Consider the following 12,755-nt stretch of genomic DNA (forward strand, 5'->3'; position numbering starts at 1 on the left):
ATTTTCTGCCATTCTGTACATTGTCTTTTTGTTTTGCTTATGGTTTCCGTTTCTGTGCAAAAGCTTATAAGTTTAATTAGGTCCCATTTGTTTATTTTTGCTTTTATTTCTATTGCTTGGGTGGACTGCCCTCAGGGAACACTGCTAAGATTTATGTCAGAGAATGTTTTGCCTATGTTTTCTTCTAAGAGGTTTATAGTGTCTTGTCTGATGTTTCAGTCTTTAAGCCATTTTGAGTTCATTTTTGTGTATGGTCTGAGGGAGTTTTCTGACTTCATTGATTTATATGCAGCTGTCCAGTTTTCCCAACACCAATTGCTGAAGAGACTGTCATTATTCCATTGTATATTCTTGCCTCCTTTGTCAAAGATTAATTGACCTAAAGTCTGTGGGTTTATTTCTGGCCTCTCTATTCTGTTCTATTGATGCATATGTCTATTTTTGTGCCACTACCATGCTGTTTTGACTTTTGTAGCTCTGTAGTATTGCCTGAAGTCTGGAAGGGTTATGCCTCTAGCTTCATTCTTTTTTCTTCGGTAATACTTTGGCAATTCTGGGTCTTTTGTTGCAGTAATAAAGTTTCAAATAGAAGAGACTGTGAAGCAGAGAAGGCAGTTAAGCTATGCTTAGACTCCTGATCCACAAAAACATGAGATAATAAATTTGCATGTGTTTTTTGTAACTGGTTAAGTTAAGGTAATTTGTTACACAGCAATAGAAAACCAATGCATGAAGAATAGTCAGACATTTTCCCAGATATTAACTCTTCCTTTTTCTCTTTCTTCATTCCTATATTTCACATTTCAAACCTAAAGTGGTTACCATCTGACAAAAAAAAATTGATTCATGTAACATATGAGTAAGTAGAATGGTTCCTTGACTGTCAAGGATGAGGGCAGGTGGAATGACATATGTGGAGCAGAGATGGTTGAGTGCCTTCCTCTGGACTAGTGATTACCATGATTGACAAGATGATCTAGATGCCTCTCCTTTTCAAGTTCCCCTCAGCTTAGGACTCTGTGGACCTATTCCTTAGTGTCCACAGTAACATTTAAGTCTAACGTCATTCAAACCAGGAACCACCCCCCGCCCCCTCCACACACACAAATGAATGGTGGAAGATCCTCATTTAGGCACTTCCAGCACACATCTTGTCAAATGTGGCAATAATTTACTTTATGGATGAGGCACTCCTCCCTCTGGGTTGACTAAGAGCTCCCTGCCCCCTGTGGAATTAGCTCAGGCTTCCTGAGTCCTGCACTCTCTCCACTCAGGTTCTCCTTGACTTTAGCGAGTAGAGAGACCTGTGCCTTTCCCTTTAAATACTCTGAAACCCAGCCAGGAACCTCTGTAAGAGTCTCTGTGCAAGACAGCAGAATCTGTAGGACGCTATCACTTGGGCAAACGAAGAACAGAGGCCCAGCTCCCAGTTTCATCACTCCCAGAAGAACACCTGTCCTGGTGGAAGAATAGGTGGGACTCTATTTCCATCACATATGGACACCCTGAGAAGGCACTGCACTAAGTCAATAATGTCCTCCTGTTTCTCAGTGTGTCTGTAATCAACATTATATTGTCTGGTGACTCGATCTGAAACAGCATAATCCAGGTTATAATTCTTGGAGAGGCAGACCAACTCAAGTCATCATGGGGGATGATGGAGCAGGAGGTAAAATGAATAGAGTATTTGCTCAGATAGCATTCTCCCATCTAGAGCTAAGTCCCAGTTCCCACTTTTGAAAGTGAAGGCCCAAGAAGGAAAACTGTGTGGAACATGAGGAAAAAGTTCTTCTCCCCAGCTCCTGATGATTTACCTGATAGATATCCCTAGAGTTTTAAGTCTTTCTCCTCCAGATTGATTGATATTTTCAATGACCACTTCTGCTGGCTCTCCACTTCACAGAACACATATTGGTCCTTTATGTTATTTCTTCTATTATGTAATATCTATATAACATAATTTTATAAGTATTGTCAGTTACAAAAGAAACAAATAAGTGATATTAGTTAAATAATATATAAAATATAGGTTTAGAGGAGATTTAGATATTATCACAGAACACTAGAAATATGTTATAACAATACTTAAGCATAAACAAACAGCAGAAAAGGAAAGGTTTCTGCCTATAGAAGATTTCTGGTAATAAATTTAGAAGAACTGCAAGAGTAAGACAATTTTCATTCTACAGCCCATAATGGAGAATGTAAAATGATCATAATTATCAGAGTATGAAGATCACCAAAAAGGAACACACAAACATGTTACATATGTACTAATGGAAGTATAAGCATCCCCTCTGGAGTAATCTTTCCAAAGAACATATTGACCAAAAAATACTAAACTGATAGGGTTTCTACTTTTATTGATAATTGTTACACTGCATGTCAGGTAAACAGGGCTCCTTGTCCTGTTCTTTGTATTATACCATATGTGTGAGAATTTTTATGAAAAATGATTTATTATAAATATCACGCCTGTAACTGTGAATATACAATTGGCAAGGTATTATTTAGCAAAATATAAATTGCAAAGGAGGCCCATTTGAAATAGGAAATTGTAATGGACAATTACAAATTGAAACTCTAAGCCAAGCCACCTAGATTAGGTTAGGTTTGGCAGCCATTTGCACCATATAATCAGGGAAAAACTAATCACTATCCTGTGTATAGTTTTCCAAATCACGGGCAGCAAAAAAAAATGAAATTGCTCTGTGTATTTTAACAAGCAGGCTCTCCTGTATACAAACTCAAGATAAGTGTGGAAAATCAAGAAAGGATTATTTGAGCCAAGCTCACTCCACTGTTCCAAACTGGACTCTGGAATACATAGCCACAACAATAAGAATAGTAAAATAAACGAGAAGTATGAAAAATGCAAACAGATAACATTCATCATCTGTATGTGATTTCTGCATATGCATTGTCCAATAACTTTGAAATATCAGGACTTTCAGAAATAATCATCTCAGCCCCTCCTTGTAAAAAGCAAACTTTTTAGAAGAGAATGTATGAAGGAGGCTAAATCTGCCTGGCTAAATGAAGGAATAAGTGACTGTGACTTTTCTCTGACAGCCAACCCCCTGGCTTCTGCCTGTCTTTGCTGCAATTTCCCGTTTTCCCATTAAGGCTGGGCACGACCCATTCCAAGCATTGCAAGAACTGAAGTAAGTGAACTCACCAAGGGTTTGCTGCGATCGGACATTTCCCAGGAAGCCTTCAGTCACAAGAAAGGAGCTAAAAAGAGAACTCCATGAATGAGGACACAGGAGATAAACAACAAAGAATAAAGTAGTGGGACACAGACGGGCCAGCAGCTGGTTTTCACCCTAAAAGGCCCAGTCAGGGCTATCTGTTATCAGATATCCCCTCTGTTACTCTCTAGGGTTCTCAGGGACCTGAGGACCTTGCTATGAGGGACATGGCTTGGGCTCAACAGAGCGAGGCATCCAGGGCCTGACAGAAGCCTCTGTCCGGACTGCGAGCCAGACCAGCAGCCACCTCCACTCTGGAGCTGAGCGCATGCGCAGAGTCGGCACCTGCTCGTGGGCCCGGGAGGCCCCCGACAGGAATCACCGGAAGTCACGGCCTGTCACTTCCTCCTTCAGAGCGCGGCGCTGTGAGGGCTCGGGTCTGAGGCGGACGTGGCAGCAGCGGGAGGAGCTGCAGGTGCCGCAAGGTGTCAGGTGAGACTCTAAACGAGGACTGAGGGAACCACCCGCTCCAGGAAGGAGGGGGCCCACCTTATTAGAACCCCCACCCTAACCCCGGGAGGCGCAGGCAGTTTAGGCCGACCTACCACACACTTCTTCGGCAGTCTGGTTGAGGTGGTGGCCTCCCTGAGTGAGTCCTGAGGAGAATTCCCCCCAAACGGGACTGAGTCCTGAGGAGAATTCCCCCCAAACGGGACTGAGTCCTGAGGAGAATTTCCCCCAAACGGGACTGAGTCCTGAGGAGAATTCCCCCCAAACGGGACTGAGTCCTGAGGAGAATTCCCCCCAAACGGGACTGAGTCCTGAGGAGAATTCCCCCCAAACGGGACTGAGTCCTGAGGAGAATTCCCCCCAAACGGGACTGAGTCCTGAGGAGAATTCCCCCCAAACGGGACTGAGTCCTGAGGAGAATTCCCCCCAAACGGGATTGAGTCCTGAGGAGAATTCCCTCTGAGCCTCGGCCGAGAGAGCAGCCCTGAGAGGCCCCGGGCAACGGGAGCCGGAAATGCTGCTGCTGACCTCGGCGTCCGGAGTCTGAGGGAGGGGAGGCCTTAGTCTGGGGTAGATGGTATCATGTCACCACAGGAAGGCGTCTCAGGTCCTGCAGGAGTCCCGGTGACGACCCCGAGTGAATTCTTAGGGTTCCTCAGACCGCAGGACAGAGGATGTGGCACAGCGACTACACCCGCGGTCAGCTCTCAGTGTTGTGTCATGAGATTCTCGTCACTTCCATTTTGAGGGTCTCAACAGAGATGAGGCCTTGGTGGGGTCGGGGTGGCAGGGGGAGGAGTGGGGGCAGAGCTGAGGCAGTGGATGGTAGTGGGCACATTAGCAACCAGTGTCCAGTTTGAGGAGCGCATGGGAGGATTGTGGGACTAGCCAACTTGTGGTGGAGGGGGCTCTACAGAGCCCTTCCCCTGTGTCACCCCTGAGAGATCCAGGGAATGATGCAGACAGAGGGTCTCAGGAAGGTAAAGGATTTGTTTGAATAGACTATGTTAAGTCAGCAAGATCTCAGGCACTGACCGGTGTTAACTGAGTTAATTTGAAGGGCAAACTTAGCACATAAAAGTGTGGTCGCACAGATCACAGGGAGCTCTTCGAGATTCCGAGTGCAGACAGGCAGTGTATTCACTGGGAAGTGAGACCTTATTGTGAGTGGACAAACTCTGGTCACAAGGATAGATCCCACACCATCCTTGTTTTCAAGGTGAGAACCCCACGATAAGACCATCTGGACCATAAATTTTAAAACAGAGAACCCCCGTGGTGTTCCTTCCTGCCACTTAGGTCAGTCCTAGAAGGTTCCTGTAAGACATGAGCACATGTCCGACAACTTCACGTCATCCTTTTTGTTTTCAGTGAGGTATAAGCTTTGGTCAAAGAGAAAGTCAGGTTATCTGAAGGTGGTTTCCCAGTTGCTTAAAGAATTCAAAGTAAGGACCCTGAGTTAGGACTGAGGTGAACCCCCGAACACAGGTGGCCTCAGAGTGTCCACACGTGTCAGCCCTGGGAGTCTGTGGATATGGATATCTGGGTGAAATGTCCCCTCACTTCCTCCTTGGTGGCCACTTGTAAGTGAGTCTTTAACATAAGGAGTGAAAAACAATCATCAGAGAGAAGTCACATAGAGTGCCAGGACCCTAGGTGGAGACACTGAATGAGGACTAAGGGTACACCCGTTACAGTACAGGTGGGGTCTCCATGAGCTCCACTCTGCCTCTGTATTTAGCCCCTGGAAACCTGAGGCAGGAGTGGTCAGAATTCTCACCTTCTACCTTCATCTTCAGAGGGCTCAGAGAAGTGACTGTGTTTGTCTGAGTGGTGACCTAAGGATTAAAAAAAGGAAAGTGCAAAAAGGGCTTCCAGGAACTTACTGAGACACAGAATTAGGACTGAGGGTATCAGCCACTCTAGGACAGAGGGGCCCCAACAGAGGTGTACTCTTACTGTCAGTCCAGGGTGTTTCAGGTAGGGATCACCTGATAAGATGTTGCTCTTCTCACTTCTTGGGCTTTTAGTGAGAAGAATGTTTGAATACAGGGGACTCACAGCACATTAGGTGAGTAGAGGATGAGTCCCAAGGCCAGTTTAGACTTACATAAGGTCGAGGCTTGAGGGGCCTGACCACCACAAAATAGATGGTCCGTGGAGTGTCTAGCCCCACTGTCAGCACTGATGAGCCTGGCTATGTTGATTATATGAGATTTCTCATCCCTTCCTTCTCAGTTGTCGTGGGGAGGAATGACCTTTTTCTGGCAGGGGTGGCGTTAGGTAGCAGAAGGTGTGGACAGAGACCCAACAAGTGGCCAGAATAAAGGCACTAAGTGAGGGCTGATAGAATCATCCATCTCAGAAGTTAGGGCCTGTGTGTAACTTAACTTTAGCCCACTTTCCCTCCTGGGAGACCTTGTGCAAAGCTGTTAGGCAGAGACATTGCCACATTTCCTGTTCAGTGAACTCAGAGAGATGAAGGTTAGGGTAGGAATGTGACGTAGGATCCCAGGACCTTTTGTAAGTTAGAAGGGCCCAAAGTGAGGCTTATGGGGATACCACTCCATAACAGATTGTCTCAAAAGAGCCCTGTTTTGCTGTCACCCTTTGGAAACTCTGGATGTGACGTTCCCTTAGTTTCTCCTCAAGGGTCAGAGATGTGACTCTTTGATGTGAGGAAACAACATCGGGTCGGCAGAGAGGAGGAGCCTCACACATTGGCAAGTTCCAAGGTGTAGACCTTACTTGAGCAAAGAGCCGTTAACTCTCTAGAGTATAGATCAGAACCCATGATACCTCCTGACTCTCTCTAGTCATTCCCTGGGAAGTCCCAAACAAGGATGTCTAGACATCTCGCCAGATCTCTTCATGTACTGCAGTCCTAGGGAGATGGCAGTCTTGGTCTGAAGGTGACGGGTTCAAATCAGCAGCAGATAGAGTAACCAGGCAGTACAGAAGTCTGTATGGAGACACAGAGTAAGGGCTGAATGGAATCCACCCTACAACATAGGGTCATCAAAGAGCCCCTGTACTCTTATCAGCCCAGAGAATTCTAGTCAGAGATCACGTGACAAGATCAGTCTCTTCCTTCTTGGGGTTTCAGACAAGTGAGGTCCTTGGTATATGTGCCTACATCATGTACATCATAGGAGGTCAGCAGAGGAAGGAGTCTAAGGCCTGTCATGGATTAAGGTGGGATCCTGAGTGAGACTGAAGTGATCCACTCACCCTAGTACAGAGGGAGGTCCACAGTTTCTAGCTTCTGCTGTAATACCAGAGAAGCCCTAGTAGCAGTGAACAGACAGTGTCCGTCCGTCCGTCCTTCCTTCCTTCCTTCCTTCCTTCCTTCCTTCCTTCCTTCCTGTGACTCAGGAAAATAAGGCTTTCTTATCTGCAGAGGGATTGGCATTATTTTGCAGAGTGGACAGGCCTGTGATACCACCAGTAGCCAAGGCAAGGACTCTGAAGGAAAACTGAAGGACCAGCGACCCCTGTAGATTGGGGATCACAGAGTATAGCCATGCTGTATTGTCAGAGCTGAGAGGCTATGGGCAAGGTGTCAGGTGGACTTAACCTTTACCTTGTCCACATATCAGGAGGTAGAGAGTTTGCTCTGAGGGGACAGTGTTACATCAGCAGAAGAGATCTAGGACATTATTGCATTCAAAGTAAGACAAGTAAATGAGAACTGAGGGGACCACTGACACCAGTTGTGATAGTATTCAGAGTGTAGCTCCTGCTGTCAGCCCAGGGAAAACCTGCACTCTTCCTCCTGAGTTGTCTTAGGAGATGGGACTTTGGACTTAGGAGGACAGCGTCGTATTAGCATGGGTGAAATGATCCGTGTCCTGTCTAATGCCAAGGTAATGAACCTAAGTGAGGACTGATAGGACCACACTCCTTGGAACAGTAACAGTGCTGTAGTGCCCACCACAACTGCCTAGTGTGATCCCTGAGAATTCTCAGCCTGGTTGGCTGCCTGGACCCTGAGGAGCATTCACATTTCCTCCATCATGTTTTGCAGGACAGAGCAACCAGGGGGTCAGGAGACCTGTGAGGCCCTATAGCACTGTTGTCAGGAGAAGTTCATTCGAGGCAGCTTTGATCAAACCCCCATTGTTGACTTTACCAGTTGAGCCCACTCGTACGTGCCTTCTTTCCCTTAGGTGGTGATTCCCCATCGCCCATTCTGTTCTCCACACTCCTGCCAATTGCCACCCACAACCGTCAGCATGTCTCGGCATCAGAAGACTCCACAATGCCCACAGGATCAATGCCTTCAGACCCTCAGTAAGACCCAGGGTCTGGAGGTGGCACAGGTCTGCAGGGCTCTGGAGGAGACCCATCTCTCCTCCCGTCCTCTAATGCCTGGCAATTCGAAGGAGCCTCTTGAGGCAGCTGCATCCAGCACTCCTGAGGATGCTCAGAGTTTCTACGCATCTTCCGTTGCCATCACGGCCACCTCATCCAACAAATCAGATGAGGGCTCCATGAGTGAAGAGGAAGAGGATAGTCCAGACACCTCAGAGGCTGTGCCAGATCCCAAGAATGTGCCCATAGATGCTCTAGATGAGGATGTGGCTATGTTGGTCAGTTTCCTGCTGCTCAAGTATCGAATGAAAGAGCCAATAACAAAGGCAGATATGTTGAAGATTGTCACCAACAAGTGTGAAGTCCACTTCCCTGGGATTCTCCTGAGAGCCTCTGAGCGCATGGAGATGATCTTTGGCCTTGATCTAGTGGAAGTGGATCCCACCAACCACCGCTATGACCTCTTCATCAAATTGGGCCTCACCTATGATGGGATGCTGCACAGTGAAGTGGGCGTGCCGAAGACTGGCATCCTGATACTTGTCCTGGGCGTGATCTTCATGAAGGGCAACCGTGCCACCGAAGACGAGGTCTGGGAAGTTCTGAATTTGACAGGAATATATTCTGGGAGGAAGCACTACATCTTTGGAGAGCCCAGGAAGCTCATCACCAAAGATTTTGTGAAAGAAAAATACCTGGAGTACCGCCAGGTGGCCAACACTGATCCTGCACAATTTGAGTTCCTGTGGGGCCCAAGAGCCCACGCAGAAACCACCAAGATGAAGGTCCTGGAGTTTGTCGCCAAGGTTCATGGGACTGACCCAAGCTCTTTCCCACCTCAGTATGAGGAGGCTTTGCAAGATGAAGAAGAGAGAGCCAGAGCCAGTATTTCAGGCAGGGCTGTCTCTCCTTCCGAGGCCACTGCAAGTTCCAGTGCCAAGGCTAGCAGCTTCTCCCACACCTAGGGGAGTCGGGGGTGGTTTCTTCATGCATTGATGGAAGAGGCGGTTAGTGTTTGTAGAATTTAGGTCTCAGGTGTGGCTGAAAGGAAGACGGTGTATAACCCTATATGTTCTTATTTTATATGAGTAGCTTGAAATTTTAGTCTTATTTTTTGAGATACGTGTTATTCAAATATTATTTCTTTTAATATAGATTTAAGTAGCTTCAGGATCTTCAGATTTATAAATGTTGTTAACTTTACATTTACTGCTATAATGAGGTTTTTTTTTTAATGTGATACTGGGAATTGAACCCAGGACCTCATGCATTCTAATAAGCATGCACTGTACCACTGAGCTGTTACCTCCCCTTTCCCCCATAATAAGTTTAAAGTAAGAATTTTGTTAAAAAATAAAAAGTTTTTAAAACAAGCTGTGAATCCATCCATCTTATTTTGTCACCTGAAATAAGAAAATGGCATTGCTATAGGCGTTTTCTTAGAAATGTGATGGATCAGTTTTGAGATAGCTGGGATTAATAAGGAAAAATAGAGTTGGAAAAATAAAAGATTAAAGCATTCTTATCCCTTTTAGTTCTTGTTTTATAAAATTAAATGAAATATACATGAATATGTAAGAAATAAATGTTAATAAATTAGACCTTAGGCTCATTGGACCATTTATTCCCTAAACTTCAGTGAACACCTACTCTTTGGAAAGCACAGCACTAGTACTGGGATTGCTGAGATTAAGAATTCAGGCCCTGCTCATAGGGTTTAACATATAGCAGCAATAATCTTTTAAGGATAATGGTGGATCTTCTATATCCTAAAGGACAAGTAAAATGAAGGAGTGAGTAGATAGAGGTGGACAATCCTGTAAGACTGTTAAAGTGCTAACTGCTGTTAGGTCATGGCAGTTTGGGACTTTGGGAAACTTCAGATCCTTCAGTGGGAGTTGATTTTACATAAAACTGGATGATGGGCCGGGCTGACAATTGTCCATTGTCTAGGAGAGCCAGTGCTCGTGTCATTCAAGGGAAAATTTCACTAAGCTGTGTTTAGTGTGATTTGGCAAATAATAAGCAAGAGTTAAAATTTTGGTGGGGATACATGGGTTGCATGGAAAGTATAGGGGAGGAAAGATAGTTTTCCCTCTACTTGTCTTGTTTCTTCTCTGAGACTCCCTTGTAAGAGAAAGATAACAATAGCAGAAAAGCATATTTAATTATGTTTGTAAGTATAGGAGCATCCCAAATATGAGACTCAAGTAACTAGAGCAGGAATCTTTTATACCTTTCAGACGAAGAAACTATTTTTGAAGAATTGACGTGAAAAAGGGGTTTGGACTAGGGTTTCTAAGTGTTGAAGAAACAACAGTGTTTATTTATATAGCCTTGCTGGCCCTAAATTCTTTGTCTCTGGTGGTAAGGATGCCTTATACCCTCCTGGTATAGGGAGGGTGCATTTCATAGGGAGATTTATCTCCTGCTTTAAGGGGGACAAAGTAGGCTTAGAGTATCCTTCTTGCATCAACTGTTTCTCAAGTACTTTCAGTTCAAAATAACCTATATGCTGAAGGGCAGTAATCTCTCCTTATCCATGATTTCACTTTTTGAGCTTTCAGTTACCCATGGTCAACTGTGATCCAAAAATATTAAATAGAAAATTCTGGAAGCAAGTAATCCATTAGTTTTAAGTTGCACACCATTCTAAGCACTGTGATGAAATCCCATGCTGTCCTGCTTCATCCCACCTGGGACATGAATCACTTTATCCAGCGTATCCTGCCTGTTATTCCCTTAGTAGCCTTGTCAGATCAACTGTCATGGTTTCACAGTGCTTCAACATAAGAGGTTCAAGTACCTCTTACTTAATAATGGCCCAAACACAAGTGCAGTGATGCTTCCAATTTGGATATTCTTTTACTGTACCTAGTTTATAAATTAAGCTGTATCCTAGATGTGTATATATAATAAAGATAGTACCTATAGGGTTCAGTACTATCAGTCGTTCCAGGCATCCACTGCTGTGCTTGGAGCGTATCCCCTTGGAAACGGAGGGACTACTGTGTTAAGAACCCCTACAAAGTGCAGCTGGCGGGGAGGAGAGGTGTTGGTCCTTGAAGCAAATGCTAGGAAATCTGAATTACATCCAGCTGTGGATGACATTCCTTCCCCCAAATTAAAGAACATAAACTCTGAGGGGAAATGTTTTCGCTTGTTTGTTTCTTTCTTTGCGGCTTCATTGAGATATAATTGATGTACAGCACTGTGCAAGTTTAAGGTGTACAGTAGAGCATAATCAGACTTATAACATGAAATGATTATTGCAATAGGTTTAGTATACAAAATTAGATACAAAATTCAGAAAACAAATTTTTTTCCGTATGATGCAAACTCTTAGGATTTACTCTCTTAACAACTTGCATATCTAACATAGAACAGTATTAATTGTATTTATCATTTTGTACATTACATATGTGGTATTTATTTATCTTCTAACTGGAAGTTTGTACCTTTCGACCACTTTCATACAATTCCTTCTCCCTCTATGCCCTGCCTCTGGTAACCACAAACTGGTTTCTTTATCTGTCAGTTTGTTTGGGGGGGAAATTTTAAAGTTTTACTTGCTGATAAACATTTTTGTCTGATTTAATATACCATGTCCATAGCACTTTTGTGTTCTAAAAAAAAAAGCCTAGATTTAGAAAACACACACTAATAAAAATGCACTCTCACACACCCAGGTGAGGATGTAGGGTTTGGAGTCAACATAATCACAGCAATAACTCTCATTCTTTAAAGCCCTAAAATATTCCAGGCACTGTGCCTTGTGTATTATATACTTCATACACATTACAACAGTCCCAGAAGACAGTACTTATCAAATCAAATTCACATGAAAGATCCTCAGGCTCGAAGAGCTTGTGATTTCACATGTCCAGTATGTAACAGAGCTGTCACAAGACCTTTTCTCCAAATTTGTCTGGAACCCACTATGTTCCATTCTTCCCATCCTGAATCAGACCTTTTGTTCCTTAAGTTATTTCTCTTCTCACTACTCCTTAATGTCTCTCAGGATATAGGAAAAAGGATATTGAAACCAGAAACTTAAAGTAGGTTTAAAGAAAGAAGGTTGAAATAAAAAACACAATTTGAGGGTTGTCTGTGAGCTCTAAGGTCTTGAGAGCTGACTCTGCCTCAGGGCTGGCATTTTTATCAGCTCCTGCTCTCTCTGCAATACAGCACCCTTCCTCTGGTCTTCTCCAATGAACCCTCTTGTACAAACTGGAAGCTGACCTGCTGGCCAGCTCTTTAGACCTGCTTCCAGTGGAACAAACAGTGAAATTCACCTGCCTTCCCCTGAGTTAGGGCATTCCAGCTCCCTGGTGGTCCCATCCCTTACCTGTACCCCTGTGATAGCAACATCCTCTTCCACATAAAAGGTAACCTGATGTTGAAAGTTGGACCTGGCCACCCACTGGGCTTCTCTGCCTCATTCTCAAAATGTTTTCCCAAAGAGCTGGCGAATATAGTGTGATTTGTCATAGAATCTGCTAATTTGGGGGATAGAACCCTGAAGTTGGGGAGGAGATTTTGAAACCACCTTGATATTTGCAATTGAATTCTAATGAGTTTTTTTTAATAGACTTTATTTTTTTAGAGCAGTTTCAGGTTTACAGCAGAATTGAGCAAAAATATAGAGTTCCCACATAGCCCTCCCCATCCACACATATATACTCCCCTACCCTCAACATCCCCCATCAGTGTGGCATATTTGGTACAATTGATGAAGCA

The 12,755-nt window shown here is 44.3% G+C and overlaps 1 protein-coding gene across 3 annotated transcripts in view; it reads left to right on the forward strand.

The window, feature by feature from the left end:
• The window catches only part of LOC102526281 (melanoma-associated antigen B16-like), a 159,993-nt gene extending 150,605 nt beyond the window's left edge, over positions 1-9,388 (forward strand). The window contains exons 1-2 of one of the 3 annotated variants that reach the window (XM_072956044.1): positions 3,597-3,683; positions 7,871-9,388. In XM_072956044.1, coding sequence (XP_072812145.1) covers positions 7,937-8,980 — 1,044 coding nt within the window. In that variant the 5' untranslated portion in view covers positions 3,597-3,683; positions 7,871-7,936 and the 3' untranslated portion in view covers positions 8,981-9,388. Of the gene's footprint in view, positions 1-3,596; positions 3,684-7,261; positions 7,268-7,870 lie in introns of those variants that run through there. The other 2 variants (XM_072956046.1, XM_072956045.1) reach the window with 2 other exon arrangements.
• Positions 9,389-12,755: the final 3,367 nt, after the last annotated feature.

The sequence above is a fragment of the Vicugna pacos genome, chromosome X, assembly GCF_048564905.1.
Source record: "Vicugna pacos chromosome X, VicPac4, whole genome shotgun sequence".
Classification (NCBI taxonomy): Eukaryota; Metazoa; Chordata; class Mammalia; order Artiodactyla; family Camelidae; genus Vicugna; species Vicugna pacos.